The 27,358-nt window shown below is 37.7% G+C and overlaps 2 protein-coding genes across 5 annotated transcripts; one reads left to right on the top strand and one right to left on the bottom strand.

Annotated features, from left to right (window-relative positions):
* The first annotated feature begins 3,216 nt into the window (after nucleotides 1-3,216).
* On the top strand, nucleotides 3,217-13,262 carry LOC132065342 (uncharacterized). Of its 2 annotated transcripts, XR_009416717.1 has the most exons (8): nucleotides 3,217-3,485; nucleotides 5,663-5,718; nucleotides 5,799-6,703; nucleotides 7,554-7,749; nucleotides 7,872-8,057; nucleotides 8,188-8,564; nucleotides 12,638-12,977; nucleotides 13,023-13,262. XR_009416717.1 is itself a non-coding variant. In XM_059458683.1 (7 exons), the coding sequence occupies exons 1-7, from the start codon at nucleotides 3,322-3,324 to the stop codon at nucleotides 12,779-12,781; spliced, it is 2,028 nt and encodes a 675-aa protein (XP_059314666.1). In that variant the 5' UTR covers nucleotides 3,217-3,321; the 3' UTR covers nucleotides 12,782-13,262. The 2 variants fall into 2 exon arrangements, 1 of the variants encoding a protein (XP_059314666.1); XM_059458683.1 differs by having other exon boundaries at nucleotides 12,638-13,262.
* A 608-nt stretch (nucleotides 13,263-13,870) lies between these two features.
* On the bottom strand, nucleotides 13,871-25,881 carry LOC132065341 (E3 SUMO-protein ligase SIZ1). Of its 3 annotated transcripts, none has more exons than XM_059458681.1 (18): nucleotides 25,663-25,881; nucleotides 25,385-25,479; nucleotides 23,973-24,053; nucleotides 22,929-22,971; nucleotides 22,289-22,361; nucleotides 21,908-22,064; nucleotides 21,270-21,406; nucleotides 20,448-20,516; nucleotides 19,567-19,654; nucleotides 19,413-19,488; nucleotides 18,998-19,071; nucleotides 18,591-18,698; nucleotides 17,194-17,355; nucleotides 16,601-16,705; nucleotides 16,408-16,488; nucleotides 15,140-16,328; nucleotides 14,451-14,738; nucleotides 13,871-14,336 (listed from the first exon to the last, which is right to left on the bottom strand). In XM_059458681.1, exons 2-17 carry the CDS (start codon nucleotides 25,406-25,408, stop codon nucleotides 14,599-14,601), a joined length of 2,607 nt encoding a protein of 868 aa, XP_059314664.1. In that variant the 5' UTR covers nucleotides 25,409-25,479; nucleotides 25,663-25,881; the 3' UTR covers nucleotides 13,871-14,336; nucleotides 14,451-14,598. The 3 variants fall into 3 exon arrangements, with proteins under 3 accessions (XP_059314664.1, XP_059314663.1, XP_059314665.1); XM_059458680.1 differs by having other exon boundaries at nucleotides 25,619-25,881; XM_059458682.1 differs by lacking the exons at nucleotides 20,448-20,516; nucleotides 21,270-21,406; nucleotides 21,908-22,064; ... (3 more) ...; nucleotides 25,385-25,479; nucleotides 25,663-25,881 and adding an exon at nucleotides 19,833-20,402.
* Between the last annotated feature and the right edge of the window lie 1,477 nt (nucleotides 25,882-27,358).

Below are 27,358 nucleotides of genomic sequence, written 5' to 3' on the forward strand. Positions count from 1 at the left end.
AAAACATTTTTTTCAAAACAAAATTAATTTTTTTTGGAGGGGCGTGGGGGTGGGGTGGGGTGGTGCAAAAAACCAAAAAAAAAAAAATTCAAAACTTTTTTTTTTTCAAAACAAAATTAATTTGGGGTGGGGGGGGAGGGTGGGGGTGGGGCGGTGCAAAAAACAAAAAAGAAATTCAAAACTTTTTTTTCAAAACAAAATTAATATTTTTTTTTTGGAGGGGGATGCGGCGGGGGTAGGGGCGGGCCGGGCGCAGGGAGGGATTGGAGCAGAGGGGTGGGGTGGTGCAAAAAAAAAAAAAAAAAAAAAAACTTTTTTTTCAAAACAAATTAATTTTTTTTTTGGGAAGGGGTTGGGGGTGGGTGGGGTGAGGATGGCATCGGGGTGGGTGAGGATGGCATCGGGGTGGGTGAGTGGGGTTTGATTGCGGGTGGGGTGGGAGTGGTTGGTGGGTTGGATGGTTGGTGGAACGATTTATGCATTGTTTTCCTACTTTTTTTTTATTTTGGAAAACATTTTCCCCATTTTTGAGGAAAATGTTTTTCAAAATTTTTGACCAAACGAACATAGGCAAATTGGAAAATATTTTTCGAAAAATATTTTCCTCCATACCGAACACACTCTATATTGTTACTTGACAAGTGGACACTTGCTTAAAAATAAGTAATGTTAAATTCAATACTTTTTTTTTTTTAGTATGAACCTGTCCAATATACCACACCTTCCACAAAATTAAGCAGATCCTTTCTAAATGATCATAGTCTATTTAATCCAAATGAACGGGGCAAAGCCCTTAACCGTAGCTTTTCGAAAAAAAGATTTCAAATATAAAATTAGAAAACAAAACTTTGGTACTTTATGACAGGAGAACAACAATGCCATTGAGACTTTAACTTTTCGGAAAAGGGCCAAAACTACCCCTAAACTTTGAAAAATAGTTTATCTATACCCTTTGTTATACTTATTGAACTACTGGTGCCCTTATCGTTACACTTTGGAGCAAATATGCCCTTATATTAAACGGCCTGCCACATGTCACTGTCACAGTGGGTAGACCCATTTTCCCCTTAAAAATTCACCCAGATCAAATAATCCTGATCCGACCCATCACCCATTAAATCACCCAACCCGTAAATATTAGTTCAAACCCAAATAACCCTAAATCAAACGCAACTCTCTCTCTCTACAAAAAAAGGCCAACCACCTCTCTCCACTAAAATAAAGCTTTTGCAGAAGGTTCTTCATAAACTCCATCAGCTTCTTTTATCTGCTATTGTTGTTATTGTATTATTCTACTCTTGTATTCTCAGTTTTTTTAAGGTTTGTTGCGTATTGTTAGGTCTGAATTGTTGCCTGTTGCTGTTTTGAAATCTGGGGTTTTGCCCAACGTTAGTTAAGGTGTCTAAGTAAAAGATTTTGACTACCACAGGGAACCGCCAATGGATTTGGTCTAAAATGAATCGAAACTAAAGTGATATTATATGTGATATAGCGTGATTTACTACATCACTCCAACAAACAATTAGTACATTCAAGGAAGTTAATTAACTTCTTGCGTTGACCTTCAATTTAACGGAAAAGGGCCAAAATTACCCCCGAACTTTGAGAAATAGTTTATTCATAACTTTCGTTATACTATTGGGCCAATTATACCCTTAACATTATACTATGGTCCAAATTTACCCCTAATCTAAATGGACTACCACATGTCCTAATCCTAGACGTACTAGTGTTGTATTTCACGCTCCTAACGTACCAAGTGACACAACACATACCAGTTTAGACTTAGAATTAATACACAAAACTTCGTAAACTATCACTGTTTTGAAAAGTTTCATACTTAAATTATGAGGTATATATTTCTATTATCCTTGAGACCTGAACTATAATTTTGTTAAATTTTAACCCCTGAAGAGACGAATGACAGAGTTTGTGATGACTTTTTGAATGACGCGTAGGAGGTGAAAAACTGATGTCATATTGAATTTTTTTTAACGATCCATAATTCAAATATAAAACTTGTAAAACCTGAATAATTTAAGAGTGTTTTTAGGTATTAATTCTAGAATAATACATTATTCGCATTACTTATACGGATATTACTATGAAAAAGTAAAACCAAATATTATGTACTCCCTCTATCCAAATTTATGTGGCACCATTTGAGTCCGTCTCTAAAGAATGTCATTTTAATTAAATAAATTTTTAAAATTTATCTTTTACCCCTTAATGAAATAATTTATAGTACACCATGAGGTGTCACAAACGGTGATGCGGGCTTAGACTTGAACGGCTAGGACGGGTTGGCCTTTTTTACTAAAGGGCCTACAAAAGGCCCAAAAAAGGACGGGGCCGGCCCTTCAAATTAATATCGCGATGTTTTATTATTTTTCTTCTCAAAATGGTGTGTGTTTTTATAGTTTTCATCTCAAAATGCTCCATCGATCCTCACCGTATGGAGAAAATTCAAAGTATCAAAGAAGAATTAATAAGATAATTACTATCTCGTGGTATTGTCTTTTGCTATCAAAAGATAATTTAAGAGTCTATTGTAATTTGTATTAATTAGACTACGTAGAGCAATTTGAATACAAGCTAATAAAGTGATTATGCTAATATAATGATACTTCTCAAATTAACATAAAAAGAGTGTCTACTATGTAAAATGGCCAGTAAAACTAAATAAAAACAATGATTTTATATTAATGTGACCATTTAACATTATCCAAATTGCTGCATTCTAGCTAGCTAATGACGTAAACATTAGATAATTGTTTAAAGTTTGTTTGATCATTCAAATGTTTTTAATAACCAACAAAACTTTCTTAAATATATGTCGCATTTATCCTTAAGTCGGTTACATAACAATCATAAATGTTGATGGAAGGCTCAATGAATAATAATAGTTTATTTTTATCTCACACGCCTTTACCGCCTTGATTTTTCGTCTCGCTTGATGTGTTTAAAAAATGCCACCCATTTCAAGTACTTAACCTCTTTTCTTTTCTTTAATCTTTAGACCACCCATTTCAAGTCAACCTTTCTTTCTTTAAGCTTTGTGATAAGTCAAATGACACCACATAAATTAGAAATATAATAATTTGTGTGTATAAAAGAAAAGTTAAATCCTGAAAATTATTTTTTCCACTACTCCCAATTCCCAAATCCAAACCAAACTCAAATTAAAATTTCTTTTAAAACATGAGTGAGTATTTATAGAACCCAAACCCAAAACTCTTTCCCTCGCCTCTACTACACAACCTCTAGCCATTAATGGCTATTGTAGTTTGAAACTAAACCCTACAAAATCACTTGAGAATAATGAGCTCGGGTTCACCTAAACCCTCAAAATTCGCGGTGTATCAGAACCCAGCCTTTTCTGCTGCCTTAACAACTAATAGCCTTCGTCCTTCCAAATCTAATTTCGTATTTATACTCACTCTTTCCTTCGCTTCCAGTTCTCTTATTCTCAGGAGTTTTTCTAGGTACTAATTATTTTTTGTTATTTTATTCAATTGCATTGTTATTTATAATTAAATTGGAATTTAAAATATAGTTGTTGTTGTTGTTGATAAAAAAAATAGTCAAACTAAGTGTGTGTGTGTTGATAAACTTGGCTTAGTGCGCAAGTAGTCATTTTACTATAGTTGAACAAGAAAGACAAATGCCGACGTGGCATTGATGTGCCATGTCAGCATTTGTGTTCACGTGTTCAACTTTATGCAAGTTGAGGGTTTACTACAAGAGACAACCAAAGTTGGAGCAAGATACTTGCAAGTCGAAAGCCAAGTTTAAGGGCCTATTTATGTATTATGCCTAAAAAAAGTGTGTATGTTTTGAAAATTTTAAACTAGTTTTGGTAATTTTATTTACTTTACAAATTAAACTGGAATTGAGACATAGTTGTTGTTGTTGTTATTGATGATGATGATGATCTCTGGAGTGTTTCTAGGTATTAATTTGATAATTTTATTTAGTTGCATTGTTATTTATATTAAATTGGAATTGAGACATAGTTGTTGTTGTTGATGATAATGACCTCAGTAACACGTGCCGATGTAGGATAAAAGAAGAGTGTGTGTTTAGATATTTTGTAACTTGTTTCGGTAATTTAATATACTTGCATATTGAATTGGAATTGAAATATAGTTGTTGTTGTTGATGATGATGATGATAGGAGTTTTTCTAGGTATTGATTTTGGTTATTTTTATTTAGTTGCGGTTTTCGTTGTTATTTAGATTAAATTGGAATTGTAACGTAGTTGTTGTTGTTGTTGATGATAATGACCTCAGTAACACGTGCCAATGTAGGATGACTTAAGAGAGTGTGAGTGTGTGTGTTTGTGTATGTTTTGATATTTTTGTAACTTGTTTTGGTAATTTTATTTACTTGCGTATTAAATTTGAATTGAAATATAGTAGTTGTTGTTGTTGATGATGATGATCTCAGGAGTTTTTCTAGGTGTTGATTTTGGTTATTTTTATTTAGTTGCGGTTTTCGTTGTTATTTAGATTAAATTGGAATTGTAAAATAGTTGTTGTTGTTGTTGTTGACCTCAGTAACATGTTCCAATATAGGAGTTCTTCAAGGTATTAACTTCGGTTGTTTTTATTTACTTGCGGTTTTCGTTGTTATTTGTGTTAAATTGGAATTGAACATTGTTGTTGTTGTTGTTGATGATGATGATGGCCTCAGCTACACGTGCCAATGTATGATTTTATGAGCCCGTTTGGACGGGCTTATGGCTTATTTTGTTATTTTGGCTTAAAAACACATTTTTTTCTTACTCAAACACTACAAAAGTGCTTAAAAGCTATTTTGGCTTAAAAGCACCTAAAATAAGCCAATCCAAACAGGCTCTAAGTCTGTTGGACTCACTACGTGTTTGTGACAAACTAAGTGTGTGCGTTTTTCAAAAAAATTAATTAGTTTTGGTCATTTTATTTGCTTGCACTTTTCATTGTTATTTATATTAAATTGGAATTGATCATAGTTGTTGTTGTTGTTGATGATCACGATGATGACCACCTCAGCTACATGTGCCAATATAGGATTTTATGTCTTTTGGACTCAATACGCGTTTGTGACAATCTAAGTGTGTGTGTGTATATTTTGAAAATATTCAACCAGTTTTGGTAATTTTAATTTACTTGCATATTAAATTGGAATTGACAGATAGTAGTAGTTGTTGTTATTGATGATGATGATCTCAATAAAGTCTGTATAGGATTATAAATCTATTGGACTCACTATGCTTTTGTGACAAACTAATAACCTGTTTGGCCAAGCTTCCTAGAAGCCAAAAGTGTTTATTTTAGAGAATTAAGGTTTTTGGCCAAGCTTTAAGGAAAATATAAGTGCTATTGAGTAGTAGCTGAAGCTGACAAAGTAGCTTTACTCCTGAAACACTTTTGGAACCTAGGCCAAGCACAAATTCTGCTCCAATTTTGGCAAAAGTGCTTTCCAAATTGATTTACCAAACAAACTTCTATTCTCCAAAAGTACTATTTCAAATGGCACTTATGACAAAAACACTTTTCAAAATAAGCATATTTTAGAAGCTTGGCCAAACGGGCTATAAGTGTGTGTGTTTTGACGTTTTTAGCTATATATAGTTATTGAGCTCAACTAATAGATTTATTTGAGTTTGAGCAATTGTAGGGAAAACGGGATTGCCGACAGCCTGAAATTTGGATATGTTTCTCAAGAAACTGCTTGTAAGTGATGTAGTCCTATTCAGTTGAACTCACACACTACTGCATAGAACTTGTTACTAACGTTTTACCGTTACTTTCAGGTCTTATTGTCAGACTGATTCAGGCTTTTGCAGCCGTAGTCTTGTTTGGAACTTTTCTTGCCCTTTTCAAGGCTATTTATTTATGTACAACGAAGACTGCTGATGTGTCAATTGTGTCTCCGGACAAAGGAACAACGGAGCATGCACGTCTGACTAATCGACAATTAGGGCTTTTAGGGATTAAACCAAATGTTGAGCAAACTACTACGGAGTCTCCGAAGAGACCTCCCAAAGCAAGAAGTGTCTCAGCCTCTCCATCAGAACCCCTTGTCCCTGTTCATCAGCCAATTTCTAGTTCAAACCATTCATCTAGACTTAGTAGTGACAAAGGTAGAACTAGCAGTGGAACTAAAATACCATCTTTTAGCAACCCTTCGAAATCACCAGCTTCGCCATCCTTGTATCTTGTTTCAGCATCTTCCTCTCAATCACCTTTAATCCAGTCTTCATCGGGTGGGGAACACTTGGTTGCCACCCCTTGGTCGAACAAGCGAGCTACTTATCATAAAGAGATTGCGACGGAGGAACAGTTTGAAAAGTTCCTGGCTGATGTTGATGAGAGAATTACTGAATCAGCAAGCAAGTTGGCAACTCCACCGCCCACCATAAGTGGGTTTGGTGTAGCCAGTCCTGGTAACTTGCCCAGTTCCACGAATACTTCTGGAACTCCAAGAAGTACTCCTCTAAGGCCTGTTAGGATGTCCCCTGGTTCCCAGAAGTTCTCAACTCCACCAAAGAAGGAAGGCGATCTACCACCTCCAATGTCAATGGAAGAGTCCACTGAAGCATTTGAACATCTGGGGATTTATCCACAGATCGAGCAGTGGCGTGATCGACTCAGGCAATGGTTTTCATCCATGCTGCTAAAGCCTTTGCTTAACAAAATTGATACTAGCCATACGAAGGTGATTCTTGCTCCCACGAAACTTTATGCGTTCTCTTTTTATTTTATTTTCTGTTACTTGTTGTTCTGCCTTTCTCTACTTCACTCATGTGTTTTCCTCTTCTTGCCACACTTGATGATCTTCCTGAAAAGACCTAAGTTCTGATCTAGACTACTCTTTCCTGCAATGCTGGCCATTGATGTCAGTTAGAGCTCCTTAGGTACTAGCTTCACATTTATAGTGTATCCAAATGACCATGATAGACTGGGTTGTAGCATAATATATATCACATGGATATAGTAGAAATGTTCTTAAGACTTAGAATTCTTTTGATTGTTTGCAAAAGGAAAAAAAGAAGATTTTCTTGATTAAATAACCAAAAAATAAGGATGAAACGTAGCAGTCAAACTACGTGCGTCAAGCAATATTAGAAAAATTTAAGCTAAGCTTACAAGCATTGTAGTTTATCTATCTTTCTGGGGAGCACTGGACTGAAAAAGTAAGGGCACTGGTGGTCCAAAAAGAATTAAATGAAGTTGCTCATGTCATAAGAGGTGGCTTTTATTTCACCATGTATCTCCTCATTAGCACCTATTGTTTATCGTCATATCATAATTCAGAAAGACAATTGAAACATGTTGATAACTGTTATCAGGGATAGGAAGAATGAAATTTCTTCGCTTTTTCTCTTTTAACTTTCAAGATTATGGAGAAGTGTTTCTCATCTTCAGTACTATTTTATATACTGATTGGTCCACTTAAGCATGTATATAACCTATAAGTTATGAATAAAGAGTCTTCTATTTATCAGACATGTGTTCAAAGGAAAGGGAAATATAGCCATGTCATTCATGCTTAATGATGTGCTCAGGTTATGCAAGCTGCCGGCAAACTAGGCATTACAATCACTGTCAGTCAAGTTGGAAATGAAACACCTGATACTGGGACTGCTGCTATAGCTACTACCGGGAGGACTAATGAATGGAAACCCACATTTTCTGTTGATGAAGACGGCTTACTTCACCAGTTGCGTGTAACTCTTGTCAATGCTCTTGATACTTGCATGCGTAAGTCACTTCATCCCTTTAAGAATATGAGTCTTGCAATTCATAATTCAAGTTGTCTCTCATTGTTTGACGTGCCAATGTAATAATTCTAAATTATCTTGTCGCTGCATCTTTATTTGCAGCAAAGTCAACTTCTGGAGGTCTTCAAGCATCCTCGCCACAGACCTCTATGATCCCTATTTTACAAGAGTGCATCGATGCCATCACTGAACACCAAAGGCTTCATTCATTAATGAAAGGAGAATGGGGCAAGGGATTGTTGCCACAAAGCGGTGTCCGTGCAGAATATACAGTACAGAGGATCAGAGGTAATTTGACAGTCAACTTTACTTTGCATGTTCGTTACTCTTGGATCTCCATTATTGGAGCAGAGTGAGAGATGAAGTTTGCTGATTCTATCTGTGTTGCATGACTGATCTGGCTTTAATTTCTTTGCAGAACTTGCTGAAGGAACCTGTTTGAGGAACTATGATTATTTGGGCAGTCTGGAGGGGTATAAGAAAGGAAACAATAAATGGAATCTCGAGCTTCCAACCGATTCTCATTTGCTCCTATATTTGTTTTGTGCTTTCCTGGAGCACCCAAAGTGGATGCTGCATGTTGATCCTACAGCTTATGCTGGAACCCAGTCTAGCAAAAATCCATTATTTTTGGGTGTCTTACCTCCTAAAGAAAGGTTCCCTGAAAAGTATGTAGCTGTTGTGTCTGGTGTTCCTTCTGTGCTCCATCCAGGAGCTTGCATATTGGCTGTCGGAAAGCAAAGTCCCCCAGTTTTTGCCCTATACTGGGATAAGAAGCCTCAGTTTTCTCTCCAGGCAAGTTATTTTTTTTTTTTTGCCCTTTTACAAGATGCTTATTGACTTATTTTATAGCACCCAACTGCTGTCGGGACAACTAACGTCTTTTGGGCTTCTAACTTCTGACATATCACAAAAACCAAACGACGAAAGCCTAAGAAATATGGCCTTATTCAGAGTGCTGCTGATTAATTTTAAGCGTAATAGTGCTGCTGTTGCCACAGTAGTATTCAGGTGGTTTTGGTAGTTTCATAGTAATGATAATTGTTAGCGGAAACGTAAAAGAAAGAACACAAGATTTAACGTGGTTCGGATCAAAATGATCCTACGTCCACCAGGGAACAGTTGCCTTTTTATTATTAACAAAGGAAGGGGAGATTTCCCAATTACACTTAAGAGAATTGCTCTCTCAACTCTCTACTTACTAAAAAGGATTGTATGAATTTTGGGATGCTAAACAAAGAAGAATTGCCTCTCATATTTTAGGCATAAAATGACTTGGGCTCAAGATTGTGCTCATGTGAGGTTTCCTCTTCAATTCTCTTCCACGTCTTAGCATTCTTTGGCTCCAACGGTGATCCTTTGGCTCAGTAATTGTGCCTCGCTTTGGCTCCAAGTAATAGAAAATCATCCAACGCATTAGGTTTTTCTATCACATAACAAAAACCAAACTCTTTAAATCTCCACCTTGGTTTGCTTTCGACATGCGTATGAACAACTCGCCAAATCTTCTTTAAACATCGGGCAACCCCGTTGTAAGAAACAAGAAGAATCAAACCATTGTTGAACATACCAAAGTTTGTACCCTTTTACTCCATCCACATACCCTACAAATATGGCCTTCTTAGCCCTTGGTTCAAGCTTTCCTTCATTAACATGATAATAAGCTGGACACCCAAAAACAAATATGAATAGTTAGAGGGTTCACCGACTCATACACCGTTCGGAGTCTTAAAGTCAATCGCCCAGGTGTTGGAGATCGATTGACAATATGCGACGCGTGAAGGGTTTTAAATTTCAAAAATACTTTGGACATTTTGACTTTTAGGATCATACAACGAGCTTTTCAAGAAGAGTTTTGTTCGTCTCTCGTCCCATTCTTTGTGGGGTGTCTGTGATCCTATGTCTTCGGGATTCACATTAACCCTTGAGTAAATCATTTAACTCTTGTTGCAAAACTCGAAAAGCCATTGTTTGTGCGAAGATACTTGATTTTTCGCTCCATTTGATTCTCGACCAAAATCTTTCCCTCTTTAAATGTCCAAAAGCATCACTTTTTGCCTTCAAAAAACGTACCCAAACCTTTCGTGAGAAATCATCGATAAAAGTTAGAAGATACCTTTTTCCGCCCTTCGATGGAAGTTTAGAGGGACCTCATAAATCTGAATGGATGTGTCCCCAGCACCCTCCTGGGTCTTGTCTTTGTCGATCTTAGCGAACACTTAACCTACGCTTCCCTGTAACGAAAGTGCTCGCAAAATTCAAGTGTCTGATCTTCTCACCTTTTCAAAAGGTTACGGTTGCAACATCTCCAATCCGCGTGCGCTCGTATGACCCAATCTCATGTGCCATAATCTTGCCTTGTCATCAATAATCGCGCCGTAGATGCATTTGCGGAGACGATAATGGTGTTTCTCGCAACGTGTAAAGGCCATCCTCCGGCTTGCCTTCCAAAGCGCTGACTAAAGAACCTTTAGTCACCTTCGTAGTTCCTCCTTCCCTCGTACTTGTAGCCTTGTTCATCCGAGAGTACCCGGGGAGATCAAATTTTTCTTCGGATCGAACATGACGGACTTGTGTAATAGTTCTCGGCTCCCGTCATGGGAGTGAACCGGCGAGCCAATGCCAACTATTACGCACAAGTTGCATTATTGCCCATTACTACGATTCCTCCATTTTTCTCATAGTCGCTAAAAGCCTTTTTTGGAACGTTATGTAGAGTACTGAGTAGTCCTAACACCCATTTGTTTCCACAACTTCCATTATTGTTTGATGTTGTAAGCACGTAATCATTATCAGAATGCGTGTACTGTTGTTGTGGATGCGCTCGCACTTTTCTGGACTTCGACGTTGGCAATCTCTGCTCAAAGTGCCCTTCTCGCCGCGTTGTGCCCAACAATGCATTCTTCTTGTTCGGACGAGACTTTGATCCGTGCTTTGATTTGCTCCTCTCCCCTCGTCGTCAGTGGAAAGCCCTCTCGCGAAGAGCCCACTTGCCCCCATCATCTCTCGTCTCCTTCAAATGCCTCTCACATCACTGTAGATTAAGTCTTCGCCGCACTTGCTCGGGAGCTGATAGGCCCTTTGCATCATCGTTGAATTCTCGATATCGCGATATCCCGAAGTCGATAGAAAATGGCAAAGCACGTACGCGTGTCCTCGTCCTTTTTAATTCGTGATACGCAACTGTAAGTCCGTGACAGACAAGTTTATTGAACGCGTCTAAATGATCTTGTAGCAGAAGTACCGACCCCATCTTAAATGTATGAAGACACGTTGTAACATCCTCGTTGTCACCGTCGGTCGGTAAAGCCACTTCGTAGCTTGTCCCATGCTTTCTTGCCGTCTCTTGGTACTTGTACTACTCACAAAGTACGTTAGGTGCCGGGGACGGCTGGATTACGCTCGATGCATCCTCAATCTTCTCCTTGTTGAAGCCGATGTACCATCGGGATACTTTCCGTCAATGGCATGGATTGAACCTTCCCTCCGTATTAACGCCATCATCTGGATCTTCCAGATATTGAAGTTGTTGCGCCCACTAAATCTATCGATTTCAAACTTCATGAAACTCATCTTTGCTTGTTCTTCCTCCTAGGATCTTCAAAGATTCCTAATGCTTTGATACCAATTGTTAGCGGAAACGTAAAAGAAAGAACATAAGATTTAATGTGGTTCGGATCAAAATGATCGTACGTCCACCAGAGAACAGTTGCCTTTTTTATTATTAACAAAGGAAGGGGAGATTTTCCAATTACACTTAAGAGAATTGCTCTCTCAACTCGCTACTCACTACAAAGGATTGTATGAATTTTGGGATGCTAAACAAAGAAGAATTGCCTCTCATTTTATAGGCATAAAATGACTTGGGCTCCAAGTGTGCTACATGAGCTCTTCAATTCTCCTCCACATCTTAGCATTCTTTGGCTCCAAGCAATAGAAAATCATCCAACACATGAGTTTTTCTATCACATAACAAAAACCAACTCTTTCAATAATAGATAATACATGTCGGTAAAGGTTGGCTGTTCGGTAATCTTATCTATCTAGAGATGTTGAAAGTTTTAGGCCCCATTATGATCATCTAAATATAGACACCAGGAACATCAAAATTAACACCGTATAGGTTTTGCTGCACAGTAGTGACACCTATTTCCTGTTTTCTCTGAAGGACTAGGAACAAAGTCGTGGTTGCTAATTTGCAGGTTCCACAATAATGCGGTCTTTGTCAAGTGTTACCTGAATATCAATCGCATGAAGCTGTTGGTAGTCCTAATACATCAGATTATGCTTAGCCCTTGCTTCAAAGACTTGACCTAGTTACTATGGACAATTGGGTTGGTGGTGTTTTTATATAAAGGTTATAGTCGAAATGCAAGCTAACTGTTGATGGAAACGCTCAGTGGAAACATTAGGTCTTTGTTGGTGGAGACTTCTTCTTGCGCTGGTATGGGTCATAATTTATGGCAGTTAGGAGTGAGCAGAAAGTGTTTTCGTACCAAGGAAGGAACAGTTTGATCATTTGTGCACATAATATAGTCACGACCCTACCCTATTTTGTTATGTCCTACGTTAAGTTTCCTGTGTTTATTATCAGTTTCTGCACATTTCGGCAATTATATTCTCGTATCAAATATTGTATGTTCCGTCGTATGAAATACAACATAGAGTTAAAAGATGGTTACTCTCAGTACACATTTTTCCCGACCTGTTCTTAGGGTAATATACCATGTGAAAAACAGTGTATCAGCACTGTATCCAATAATGACCAACCCCATCCTCTACCTCCCATACACATTTTTACCGTCTGCATTTTTTCTGTATCAATCTGGCACGATCAACCTTATAGCACGTCTCTTTTCTCTTTGCAGGGGAGAACAGCACTTTGGGATTCTATCTTGCTACTGTGCTATAAAATTAAGACTGGGTATGGAGGGTTAGTGCGGGGCATGCATCTTTCTTCATCAGCATTGGGCATTCTCCCAGTTCTTGATTCAGAAAAGGACGACTGCTGAACTCGAATCCACCCAGCCTATGCCATAAGCCTTTTGCAAACTGTCGAGATGTGAAGAACAGCTGTGTGTAATATTCTCGCTGTAGCTGGGTAATATTTATCCTGATTCCTGAGATAAGGCCCAAGGGTATCCCTATAAGCGATTATAGTTTCGTAATTCTGGCCCTTAAACAAAGAATCAAAGAGTTTCTGTAGACGTGCTTTCAGGCTCTTAAACAAAGAATCAACGAGTTTCTGTAGAGGTGCTGTACCGTAATTTATCTCATAGTAAATGTATTTACGATCTTTCTTGCATATTGCCGAGGTTCGGTAGGATTGTAGCCGCTAGTGGACTTGAAACGCCAGTTTTAGGAGAAATCTTTGTTTGCTTGTTGTAGATTTAAAGGAGTTCTTTGGCAGTTAAGACTACAGGGTTGTAATCTAAAGCAGTTTGCTGCTTCTTAGTTCTTACAACCACAGAAATGTGAAATTACGTTCTCTTTTGTTTCGCTGTTACAGTGAACTAGAAAGTGATGGTAAGTTTTTCCTAATACAAAAAACCGTTAAACGTTTTGTCAAAAATGAATATGAGCCCCAAATAAAGTGAATTTAATTTAAATAAAAAGAAATTTATCTTAAAGATTTCGTGTTTTAACAACCAACCGTCTCCTCTTGCAAGAGATAGCCAGATCACTAGTAGTTCTTCCAAGTCTTGGACCTACCTACCAAGTTGTATTATCAATCTGAAATCCGGATATTAAACCTCTCACGAGATGTTGACAATAAAACATTATCAAATGAAGCGGTCAGCGGGCATATCTTTAAACTTAGCGTCGCATATAGATTCCAACATAAGTTCTTCAATAACCTGCCAAACATTTCGGCTCAAATTATACACCATAATTTCAATATTCGGAATCTATCACAAAGTAATTCTATCGGTGTCACAGGCTGTTTTTAAATGTAAGTTTCTTTAAACCAACAGCAGGGTATTTTCAAATTCTTGTTCATTACCCACCAGACTGGAGGTATTAAGGTATAAAGGAGAAACAACAGATACAAGGGCACGTTCTCACTACCACAAGATAGCCACACCAAACGGTAGCAAGGGTTGGGCATAGTTCTCTGCATTCTTATCGACACAATCATACAACTCTATAGTGGGTTCCACATTCCCTTCTCATTACAAATGCATGGACTGGAACAAAGAAAGTGCCACCGTTATTTCATCTACCTTCCCCCGGACCAAAACTTCAGGAGATTGAACCTCCTCACTTTGTGTGCCCCGAGGCACAACCAGGCCTTAAAAAGTCCACTAACGATTAACACATTCAGAAATATTTTACTACATTTTATAAATTAGTTTAAACTGATTTACAGGCTACCGGCATCACACATGGCTAGAGGAGATTTTGAAGGGCTAAAATGCCTCCCCCGCTATATCCAGAGTTGATTAACCAGTGGATGTTACTAGAACTTTTTGTCCTGAGCTAAGCTGTCCAAATGTACAGTTCACCAGCGAGTCACTTTCCAAGGAATCATCCGCGAAATGGAAGAGGAAAAAATGTGATTTGGTCCTGTTTGCAACAGAAAAGAGAGCGAGAGGTAAGGGCGCCTGGGAATTGGGGACGTGTTATGAACAAACAAGAACCCATAGTACTTAATACAAATTTGCATAGTGGAGTACATACCACTAAGAGAAAACTCCTGCGGTGCCAGCACAGATGTAAGAGGACAGTTTCATGTTGCCTGATATGTGTTCACTAGCAAGAGCTCAACTGGTCACATCCACATACTTTGCTTAGCAAAAGTGATCACTGTTCTGCCACCAATCTGCTCCTATTCAGAATCCGAATTAATACTTAAATACAATCTTGGTCTTACAGAACGACGTTGACGAGGAAATGTAAAAGGACTGTCTGATCGTTCTCTACTGCTCTTAGTTGATATGCTCTCATTCATACCAAGAAGCAATGAAGCTGCATAAACCGGAGCATCACTAACTACATTTAGAATAGCTCCAATATATGAATCAAAACAGAATTTCTGGACAAAATATCTTAGCTCTCATATGAATATCCACCAGGCTAGGCAGATGCGAAAAGAAAATATCAGTAAGAGAGCTACACCTCACTACTCTGAATTGTGCTTGTACGGGAGTTTCTCAACTAAATTGCCTAACTAGCTAATTCTGGTCAATTTACCCATTAATTTTTATTTTGCAGATAAAAGTGCAAATCCCACAATGCAAATTCAAGACGGTGTGGAAAATGATCTACCTGTGCTCTTGCAAACCCCCATCTCCCCCCCCCCCAACCCCCACCACAAAAAAAAAAGAAAAAAGAATAAGTAGTACTAAAGAACTAGAACAGGAAGATACCAGTGTCAGCCAATGAGTTCAAGGCAGTGTCTTTTGTTTGTACTTGCTGCTCAGAGCTTACCCCATTTGCAACTGCAGAATCACCATCAACCCCTCCATCACCACCAAGCCTAAGTGAGATCCAATCCTCAGTACCAACGCCATTTGAAACATCAGGCGGATCCCTCGCAGCTTCCACTGACATATCTGATGGTCTAGTAGGAAGAAATATCTGAAGTGAGGGATCATTACCACTAAATGCTAGGGGATTATCAACTAAACTGTCATTCATATTAGCAATAGGGGGGTCGGCGTATGTTCCAGGAAAAAGAGAAGCAGATCCAATGCCAGTATCTCCAGCCAAACCATACCCACTGATAGAACTGGTACAGTTAATAGCACCATGCTGCACATCTACTAAAGATCCTGAAACATCAGCATCAGACCTCAAAAACTGAAAAACAGGGCCACCTTGGGTTCCAGAAGTCAAGGGCCACCTTGAGTTCATCCCAAAATCCTCATCATTACGCCCCAGGCCTGAATTCCCACCGTTAACAAGCGCAGAATCATGAAAAGAATCCGGAATTCCTTGTGGCTGAGCTGGAAAAGAAACTACAGGTGCATCACTATGGTTGTTAAAGATAGCTCCAGATGGCATAATTGGCTCATTTTCTTCTTCAGAATCACTTAGTACAATAACTTCAGCATCTCCTGCTGGTACTGACGGATTTCCGTTGCCAAAACCATATGTTGGGTCAATATTAAGAGAGATGGCCTCAAGATCAAACGCATTGTTCAAGAAGTCAAGGTTCCCATTACCACCTTGATTAACGCTGGGATCTTCACCTTCTTTGCCACTCCCAGTGGCACTGCTGCTCATTGGAATGACATCCTGACCAAAATTTTCTCTTGATATATTTCCGGATGAAAATGTTTGGTCTTCAGGTTTGCTGATTTCCCACAATCCGTTTCTGTTCTTCTTCAATCCAACTTTAAGGCCATTGCCATCAGAGCCTCCTTCCTGTTTAACCTGCTTAAGAATTTCAGGCTTAGGCTTTGACTCTATATCTAGAGATTCACTCAGAGACCCATCAGGTAAATGCCAACGCCCAAGATCCCCAAGACTCCTTCGATCACCTTCTGTCTTTGCGCGCCAAGAACCATCAGGTTTCACTTCAATTTCTGTAACATCTTCTCCACAACTTCGCATCTACACCGCCAAACAGCGCAAAAAAATCAGCTAAACTTTAAAACAGAGTTATTATCACATAACGAAAAACCAGCAATACCTGAGAAGTAATTCGATTGAAATACGGATCTATGATGACATGCTCCAAAGAGTAGTTCTTGAGACAGATGGGGCATTGCCACTGCATCACATGCACAAGATTTGTCAACAAATAATATCCCATGGATACATGATGGGAACTTAGATATTATGGAGACAGAAAAGTAAGTTCAGTTCGGGTCAGAGTTGCTTGCCTTCCTCGACCTTTGATTCATTTCAACAAAGACGTCAAGATCAAAGCAGCCCATGTGTATACAAGGTTTGAATCTACCAGCAACTTTCATCCTTGAACCACTCATCTGTTATGTACACACAAGAGAAATTGAACACTAGGACTCGTGCTGCGTTACACGGCAATTAAATATTGCAAGAAAGCAACAGAGAGAATAGAATTCAAATAGAAGCAAATTATTCGAAACCGTGACATGCTATCCTCCTCCAAAGAAATCAATTAACATAACAATAGCAGGAGATGTGAGGAGACTAGTACAGATGGAAGACCAAAGGAAGCCTGTGCTCCACCATGCTTTCTTGATCAGGTGATACCTAAAAGGTCGATCTATGGTTCCTTGTTCAAACAATCAAATAAACACTCGATAACGTCTAGGACTAGGATAGCGCCTAAAGGAGCTTGATTGTCTACTTTGAACAAAACAAAAGACCCGCTAAAAAAAAGTGAGGAAGTCTCACACGGTCACAAATATGCCAAGAGATAATACAGTGATTAACTTAGCAACACCAACTAATAGACGGTGTGAACAGGATTAGAACTTTGGTATGCACTTACAGGGCACCGAAGATTGACAGGAATACAATCAGCAACCACTTCCAGATCACTATCACTATCAGCATTTTCAGTGGCCGTCCCACCACCAACACAACGACGAACGCGAGAAAGAGCGTCTTCAAATTGCTCACCATCTGACTCCTTTGGAATCATACCAAGAACCTAACAATTAAACAAAATTATATCAGCAACCATGAAACAATCTATACACAAAATGCCTTGTATATTAACAAGTCTATGTTAACGTAAATGGAAAGCTATGAGGAATTTTTATCTTTAATAATGGTCAGGAATATATCAGGACAACAGCTGGAAGGGAATGACAGGACATCAGGTCTAGCAAGCATCTTAGAAATAGGTAGATTGGTTAATGTGAACTGCTACTATAGCCATAGTATAATCTTGGTATCGTGAAAACGGTAGATTGATTAATTCTTTGTAAAGTTTGCTTTTGAATCAACTCTTTTTCTTTTAATTAAGACCTTGTAAAACATTCCTCACTAACACTCTGGGGTATAGCTCAGTTCGTTGACCACCTCGTCTACAAGCCCACCAATGTTTTTTCACGGGAGTTCCCAAAAGAAGAATTAGGCCAAAAATTTAGGATACATCCTAGGAAACTCAAACTTCCATCGAAGAGAAGCAAATGAAAGAATTTCATAAGGATTCTCGTTGAGTTAAATGAACTTTCAGGTGTCTGAAGTTCCATATTTGATCTTTTTAAGCAAAACTATAGAGACTTCATTTAACTTAAGTTGATCTAGGCTAGAGAAAAACTTACGTCAAGTTATAGGGTCAAACTATTAATCTACTGTTCTTTTTTTAATAATTTGATAAAAAATTCCATGCACACAAGACTATAAGGCAGTAACTCTCTACGGATGTATTCAATCATCCTTTTTTGAGAAGGTACTCAATCATCTATAAATCCAAGAATATCATAGGTGCTCCAAAACCAAACTGACACAAGCTCCTACCTTTATGTTTCTTCCCCTTCTTATTCTACCTATCTAGAACAGCATAGGTGCTCCAAAGCACACACTACTACTAAACCTCCTCTCTCTTCCTGTCTTTCCCCTTGCTGTCTTTCCAATTCTTATCATAGTCAATAGAACACTTCAAATTTTTTAATTACTCATCATTTTCTATTCATTAATGTTTACGGTGCAAAGAAAAATGCCCTTCCATGTCGCTTGTTGGACTAACTTGATAGATGATTATGGGTTGAGCTATATTATTACATTGTAAATATTTTCGATATATGACTTAGGTGCTTTTATTTTTATTGACTTGCTAACAAAGTGAGACTTCAACTGAATACTGAAAAACAACAGCTAAAAAAGTGTTTTTGCAAGAGAGAATTACATAATTTCATAATGAAGGTCAAACTTGACTACCTGTTGAACAGTACGCCGCTTCACAAGTCTGACCCCTAAGCAAAAGACACGAGCATCACATCCTGTTAATGTGATCTTGTTGATTCCATCTCGGGTGCATGGTGTGATCTGATAAAATGGTTAAGTCGTGAATTGAGAGAAAGGTCTTTTAGGCTAAATGCTTTATCCCAAAACTTTTCTGGGACCAATTTGATCAATTATCGGAACTTGAATTACACATCTTTTTAGAGTCCATATGCAACATACTATAATTTGCTACTTTTTCAATTTCAACATATCTGCTCAACACACGACGATGTATATATACATCAAAGAGCAACACACACACACCCAACTATATATACATCCCGACCCCCCAATTCACTTCCCAAGCAGCAGAAATAGAAGTGCATGTTATTAATACTCACTATAGGGCCATCATCTCGACCATTAGCACCGAGCAATTGAGAGCCAGGTCTATTTATCGCGCGCACTGGAACCCCTGTTGGTTGAGATTCAACGGAAGTTAATGCACAGATAAAAGATCTTCTAGACCAAAAAATTGTAAATGCAATCTTCAATGCATTTATGGAACTTGAGGCTTTGCAGCAGAATACATGGCAAAAAATTGCATAAACAATATTTAAGTTAAGAAGGGTAAGAAAGAATACTAGAACACTATCTCAGGTTTACCTCACCCCCTGAGTTCTTATTAAGGCCAAAAAACTATAGACTAGAGAGAAAAACATAACTAAGAAAACTATGGAGAAGAATATAACTATACACCATTTACTTCCAATTGGCTAAGGACTACAAAAAGAAGCAATATAGGACAGAGCATACCATTCACCTGCAAATCTGCATATTGAGGCCACTGCATCCTAAATTGTACCTTGTCATTGAGAAGCATGCACCAAGCCTGACAAGTTTGTAGAACAAACACGATGAATATAAAAGGACTTATTTATCTCAAACCATCACTAAGAAAGCCAACAACCTGGAGATCATTTTCCTGTTTTGCCAACAAGTCTCTGTCCGCTCTGGTGATCTGAAATGTTTTCTCAATACTCTGCACAGGGTTCGTGCTGTAAATTCACAGATGAGAAAAGTAATTAGGAAAAAGATTCCGTACTTGCTTAGCAAAAAATGCAGAACATGCCATGTGGATGATAGAGCAAGTAATTCAGTAAGGAAAATAGGCAGAAGCATAGTCCTCTAGACAACTTATACAGATATCTAACTGAAAAAGAAAATGAAAATTACCATTTAACAGAGAATCCTCTTACATTCAAGAGACCACTTGCCACAGAAGGCAGAAAAAGCTTATACATGTCATACACCATTTAAAAACTGTATCAGCGAGCTGAGGACGAAGAAAGGCACAATTCATACATTTCAGAAGCTAAATCTATCTTGGATGCAACTGAAAGTGATTCAAACTGATGACCTGTTCTCACATGAAGCTAATGAACTGTTCTCACATGAAGCTAACTAACAATGGCCAAGCTATTTCACCTTAACACAAACTTCTGACATATGGGGAACCATACAAATACAGATGCAACTAGATCCAAGACATGCACGTTTACACTAAAATCTTGCATGCACAAGATACAAGATTAAACTAGTGTTGAGTCTTTTGCACACATGCCCTAATATCAAAAGCAGGTAATAAAATAGTGAGGAAAATATGAAACTGCACCCATCAATTTGTGGCAACCAAAGGCCATCCATTGACAAGAACAGGCACTAGAAATTGCATGTCCCTAATATTCACAGAATTAATGCCATAAACAAATTAAGCCCAAGCAATTAGAACCGTAGCAGCAATAGTAGAGAACAGGATAGCCAACTGAAACAAAGTTGCGGGTAACTCACCCATCGGCAGGAACGCTGGTAATGGCCAACTTTGCGGGATATAAAGGGTGTCCCATTGTCACCCAAAAACTGCATACAGAGAATTCAGTTATGGAAGGTGAAACAAGCATTACCATATACAGGCTGTATGGTTACAAAGTAAAGCTGCATCAAAGTGGTCATTTATGTATCCATATCCATGGCAAATGAACTATCAGGTCTTACTCCCATGCACTGAAAATCCCAGGTTAGCACCCACTTGTTTGCTAGGCTTATGGATAACAGCTACACTAGAAAATATACAACTTAGACTTCACATGCTATGAATGTGAAAAATCAATATAAGGGAAAACGTCTTTACCCGGTGAAAGTTCAGAGCAACTGCAGAAAATAACATACAAGTTAACAACTCTCTCAACTCCTAGATGACATAACTGTACTTACACCTAGAGAGACCGCCCCTACACCCATCACAACCTGGTTTCCACATAAAATAAGGGGAGCCACCCCAGTTTTCTTATCCAGGGTTCCAGTACATTGGCTCATCTCAGAGAGGTAAAAGCCCAATTGTAGCCTTAATGTCAAATTGTTCTACTTAAGATGTCAAAGATTCAAAATTAAATCGCAACGTCAGAAAACACCTTTTTTAAGTGGAAGAGAACTATATTATGTATATACAAAGTAGAAAACAAACATCTACATATTTGACATCTAGAAGATACCGAGAATACACTTTATTTGGGAAAAAAAAAATCCTCATACAAGTGAGGATACATGAGTAAGTGCAACACTCCAGTAATCAGAACCCATAAAAGTGAAGTAACCACCAAAAGTAACACTTACGGGTCGGCGCGAACCAGTCTGCACAATTCACAGTAAAAAGTTGTAGGCGGAATTGGTGGATCACCACCCTCCATTGGCGTATCGGGTATGACAACACAACGAATATGTTGCCACGTGAGACATCTTCTGTTTTCACACTGCAAGCATGATTGCATCATGAGACACAAAAGTGATACATCAAGTACAAGAAACAGAAGCTTCTAATGCTCAGGCTGACGCTATGTCCAGTGCATCGCACCAAATACAAGATATACACAACCCCTCATCGTGGCAGATTTTCTTTAGAAAGAAAAAAAGGGCATAGTTCGTTCTAATATCACAGCAATGTACGAATGAACAAGTTGATTGTAATCATACTAACAATAAAAATGCAATTTACAGACTTGATTTTAAAAAAAATGCAATTTACAGATGAGCATGATAGTCTAATATGTAAAAGATCCAATTCTGTAGCAGTCTAACTAAGAAATATCATAAGCAATTACGCAGCTTCAAAGTACATAAGCAGATGTATTATATCTTTCGAAAGAGAATCTGAGCACAAGAGGAGCTTTACCCACTCAAAGTAGTACATGGACTATACAAGTATGCATAAAAATGAGTAAGAGAGATGAGGGAAATTAGTACAGAAGTAAAACCTGAATCATTGTTTCAGTTTGTAACGAGCTTGTACACACACAGCGAATTTTCATATGGTAAGAGTCATCAACTTCCTCCTTCAACTTCACATTACTGGTATCCGAGACGACTTGTGACTTCGATGCTAGGTCAGTTGCCCCAGATACCTGCATTTTTCTGGGAGACAAAAAAAGATCACTATGCACAGAACTGAAGAATTTCACTGAGTATCAATTAAGAGGAAAAAATTCTCACTTCTGCACTTCATTTTAAGTTCACAAGGAAATATTTTTGACAGAAATGTCCAACTGATTGAAACAATGGGATAGAGAGCCTTAAACATCAGACTCCATTTCCACCCTTTAAGATAGGTGTATTCTGAGATTAAAACTGCTTTATACCTGTAAATGTCATCAACAAGTTTTGCAACATCTTCCTTCGCAACACTGTTTTTCTTTGGCCACATTCCTGAAACTGTTCAGCATCAAAGACGTATGTGAGAATCAGTTATCAAAAGGCCGTGTGTGCAAACAAATCCACTTTAAGAGCAAAATATGCAAGTACACTTAACATGAAAAATACACACTAAATGAAACCCTCAATTAACAAGTACTTGAAGGGTTCAGTTTTAAGCATTTTCACTATTATCACACAATGTTCACCAACACAATGGGTAAGACATAATTATGAAAGATAATTTCAAGCATTAAAACCCTTAAAAAATCTGAGACACAGAATAAAATCATATGCATCACGCACAAACTGCATGAGAACGAGGGAGGCAGACTGAGGATATTAGATTGAATAATGAGGAAACCTGGTACATCAAGTTGGATAAAGACAAGGAAAGAATCAAGACAGCTGAAATCCCAAAGAGAAATGAGTATGCATCATCAGCAACTCCAGGGTAAGATTGGCATATGTGAAAAAGGAAGCAAGTAAATGAAAACCTAGAATGGTGAAACACACAAAGAAAACCAACAACAAACAAGATGTGTCTTAACATTTTCCCATCTTCAAGCAAGAAATATGGCTGCTCACCTCGTTCATCAGAGAGTGTAGCTAATATGCGATCAACAAGGTCCTGCATTACCACATAATAGTGTCAAGCATCAAACTAACATATCGCTGTAAAGTGTTGTGCAAGAATGTAACCAATCAATAATTAATCATGAAAATAAAAAGTCTTGAGGCTTAGGCTTAGGCTAAAGAAAAAGAACAATTGCCGTAAAGAAAGACAACTTAAGAACTAGAGCATCTTTGGCAAAGCTGCCGAAATCAGTATACTTGAGAAGTACTTCTTACCAAAGTGTTTTTTTCGGCTGCTTAATTCAGACCAAATATGTTTTTCGCAGAAGTGCTTTGTGAGAGTAGCGGTTTGCATTTGGCTAAATTATTTGCGAAGTGCTTTACTTAGTAGTCTCTGTTTGCCCAATATTTTGAAAAGTGCTTTTAAGTGTCACTTTTCGAAAATAGGAGTTACTATTAACTAATTTGGTAAAGATGAATTTTTTATATGGGTAATCTTGTCCTAAAAATCAAAAGCACGAATTTTCAGGAAAAGCTACTTTTTTCAACTTTTTCTACTGCTCAAAAATACTTATTTCTTTACAAAAGCCTCGTCAAACACGCTAATGTGTTAATCAGAAAAGGAAAAGAAGGCCTCCCACTTCCCTTTTTCTGCAATAAGGTAATAAATACTATGAGAAATTGAGAAAGTTCCCAAGAAGCCCTCTCATTTCTGTAGCACTATTTGCAGATTCCCACATTAAGAGTCCTATTTCAAGAGACGACTCCAATGGAAACATCATTTACCATTCTAGCAACAACAAACGAGAAGGACTAACTAAACTCAGCATGTGTAAAGAGCCATGAATTAATCAAAATATAGATAAAGAGGAGAACATGTCATAAAAATTGCAATAACCATGGAGAAAAATAAGCTCAATATCCCAGGACTCTCTCTCACAAGTGATAATATAGCACGGTATGAAAGAAGAAAGCATCAGCCAACTAATTAAGCAAAAAGCAAGGAAGCTGTGTTTCAACCAGCAAACCTAAAAAATGCATGGAAAAAGCTCGAACCTGCTTCTTCCCTTGCTTCGAGAGACTAAGTTGAGTCAGAACATCTTTGAGCTCCTTTATCCGAAAATATGCCAACTTATCCTATAAGAGACAATTAAATTTCACCAACAAAACCAACCAATTCGCAAATCCCAGGCATCACACAGGAGTCAGTATATGGATACAAAAATTGATCTGTAAACCACTTCTAGAACCTTTAAAAAAAAAAAAAAAAGGAATCACTAGGCCAACCATTAAGTGCCTAATTTTTATTTTACAATCATAACATTATGCAACACGCAGTTCAACACATAAGATACCTAGCCCCATAACCATATAATTTCTGCAATGGAGGCATGTTTGGAGCGCGTAAACACCAGAATCAATGTTATCTTTCCTTATCCACAACCACGGCCGCTTGCGGAGTTATTACTATCTATGTTCACATTTCTCCAGCATCTACCTTGTCTAATTATTATTTTTTTTGTTCATCCGACATTTTAACACTTACCGATCAATAATCCTAATCACAAGCACCAAGCATAGTATACAATAACAACAACATACCCAGTGTATTCACACAAGTGAGGTCCGGAAAGGGTGGGATGTAGGCAGACCTTACCCCTACCTTTAGAGGTCGGTTATTTCCGAGAAACCCTCGGCCTCGGCTCAAAATAAATTATGACAGCAAAAAGCAAGATACAAAATAAATGGAGCAACAGATAGTAATACACATTGAAGGATAAGCAACTATGCGATAACTAAATAGTACTACGAAAAATAAGGAACTATGCGATAAGTAAATAATACTAGAAAAAAAAAAAAAAAAAAAAAAGAGGAGAGTAGGCTATTCCTCATCCTCTCCCATACAAAGTGCGACAACACTCAGCTACCTACTAACCTTCTATCCTAACCCTCAACCACCATATCTTCCCATCTAAGGTCATGTCCTCAGTCAGCTGAAGTTGTGCCATGTCCTATCTAATCACCTTCCCCAGTTCTTCTTCGGCCTACTTCTACCTCTAGCTCTCCTAACCCTGCTATAGTCAGCCTCTCACACCTTCTTACTGGTGCATCCTCGCACCTCCTCTTCACATGCCCGAACTATCCCATTCGTGCTACCCTCATCTTGTCCTCCACTGATGCCACTCCACCTTGTCCCATATAGCTTCGTTCCTAATCATATCTCTCCGAATAAAACCGACACATCAATCCGAGCATACTCATCTCTGCTACCTTCATCTTCTGAAGGTGTGCGTCACCATGCATAGTATATTACACTACAACTATCCAAGCATTTCACTGCTTCAACAAATAGTCAAGCCGCCATAACACTTGAAAATTAAACAACTCTAAGCAATATTCACAAAAAAAAAAAAAAAAAAAAAAAAAAAACACAAACACTTCAACAACAACAACTACAAAAAAATTACCTTGCAGCTAGCAACCAAATCCATCTTTACTCCGTCGTTGAACTCTCCAATTAATCAACCAAACAAAGCAATCCAATGTCCAAACAAATATTGATCTAAATCATATTGCAAGTAAAAAAAAAAAAATCAGTAAACCTAAAAATACTCCGATCAAAAAGTCAATTCAGATGAAAAATAAATATAATAAATTCGTTATTTTCATTGCAAATAAAGTTAATTAGAGGTGTTTAATACATGGATTAGCTGAATCAATTAGGGTTTTTAGAGAGAGAAACTACACGGCGGCGACTTTCTCTCTCTACTTTCTTCTTTCTTCTTCCTCTTGGGCGCTTTTTCTTGACCGAAAACCGGCATCAAGGAGCTAATCCTCTTCAATTACTACTACACAAAAAGTTCCGGACGTATCACTTCGTTATCAAATCCGGTTTATTTTGTAAGAACAAGTCCGGGCTCTGTTACAGTGTGCTCACGTGTACGTGGTCGTATCCTGCACTTTACGGTCCTTGTGTTTTTGCCTTTTTAATAACGTCACTGCCTACGGTGGAAGAGGAGTAATAATGATATACTTTTTGCTCCCTGAATAATTTAAGCTTAGGATCCTTGTAAATTGTGATATGTATATATGATTCAAAATATTTAATTTTTTAATTAATTAAAAATATTATTTTTTTCATTTACAAAAAATGCTATATCTGACTAGTTATAATTTTCTGTACTTCAATTATCATATGATTTGTTACAAGTAACTGACCTGTCAAGAATGATCTGTCGTGCTTTCTTTTATTTTTATTTTTTTGTCATGACCATTCCACTCTCGTTGTTTTTATTTTTTCAAACTACTTTGAAATGTTTTTACTTGAGCCGATGGTCAATTAGAAATAGCATCTCTACCTCCGAAGGTAAGGATAGTCTGCATACATGGTATCTTCATCATACTCCGCAGTGGGTATGTTGTTGTTGACTAGTTAGTCTTATAAAATTATATGACCGTCAAGTATGAAATATGATACAAACTTAACACTACACATGAGTTAATTAGTGATGGAAAAATTAATAAGTGTGGAAAATGGGTACATATTTACAATCAAAATGATCAAAAGTATACAATTCAATTAATTAAAAATTTAATATGTATAGTTATATATTATGGATTAAAATTAAATTTACATAATTTCTGAATATGCACAAATTTACAATTAATTAAATAATTTTATAGGTCCATTACCGATTTCCATTTATTTTCTTACCAAAAAAACCAATTAGATTTACAATAAATACTAGACCAAGAGAACTACTCTACTATTCCATACAACAAGAAAAAACGAATCATTGAGGAAGGCGATGTTATGAATTTGTTGGCCCCACATCAGTAATGGCCAAAAAAAACGAAGAGACCGATAAAATTAGGTTTCACATTTGGTAGTTGGAGGTTTCGAAAAAATAGAACTCTTTGGGGCCGTCGGATTAGATGACTCTTTAGTCGTCTCTACATCCAATTTGACCAATGTGCATCTAACAATTTTGAAAGACATTTTTTGTGGGGGAGATTGATGGGAAGAAAAGTGGCGTGGCTGGCAAGAAATTACTACCGTGACTTAAAGATCAGAGGGTTCGAGTCGTAAAAATATTATTGCGAAATAGGGATAAGGTTTTGTACGATAATGCGGGTGTGATCCGCCGTTTCTCGTATCCCAAAGCATGCTTGAGGAAATGTGACGCGCTTTTTTTTTTTTTTTTTTTTCGAGAGGGGGGATTTAAAGTTGAAAAAAGAAAGTTCTAAGGACAATTTCTTAACACGGCATGAATCCTTATTGTAGATGCTTTTTTTAATGATTTATCTAGTTTATATATTAATGACCCTCTTTGTTATTGGATTTGCAATTTGGCATTTTAATATCATCAATAATGTTTTCTTGGAAGTATTATAGCTTTCTATTAATACTTGTGTGTTTTGGAAATTCAAAATTAACGATA

Source organism: Lycium ferocissimum, chromosome 7 (genome assembly GCF_029784015.1).
Source record: "Lycium ferocissimum isolate CSIRO_LF1 chromosome 7, AGI_CSIRO_Lferr_CH_V1, whole genome shotgun sequence".
Lineage (NCBI taxonomy): Eukaryota > Viridiplantae > Streptophyta > Magnoliopsida > Solanales > Solanaceae > Lycium > Lycium ferocissimum.

Excerpts from the sequence above, each read along its gene's own strand:
- LOC132065342 (XM_059458683.1), top strand. The coding sequence starts at position 3,322 with ATGAGCTCGGGTTCACCTAAACCCTCAAAATTCGCGGTGTATCAGAAC. Across the intron at positions 5,719-5,798 it reads TGTTTCTCAAGAAACTGCTT|GTCTTATTGTCAGACTGATT; the intron begins GTAAGTGATGTA and ends CGTTACTTTCAG. Across the intron at positions 7,750-7,871 it reads TGCTCTTGATACTTGCATGC|CAAAGTCAACTTCTGGAGGT; the intron begins GTAAGTCACTTC and ends CTTTATTTGCAG.
- LOC132065341 (XM_059458681.1), bottom strand. The coding sequence starts at position 25,408 with ATGGATTTGGTTGCTAGCTGCAAG. Across the intron at positions 22,972-23,972 it reads CGAAGCAAGGGAAGAAGCAG|GACCTTGTTGATCGCATATT; the intron begins GTTCGAGCTTTT and ends GTGGTAATGCAG. Across the intron at positions 21,407-21,907 it reads AAACTGAAACAATGATTCAG|TGTGAAAACAGAAGATGTCT; the intron begins GTTTTACTTCTG and ends TCATGCTTGCAG.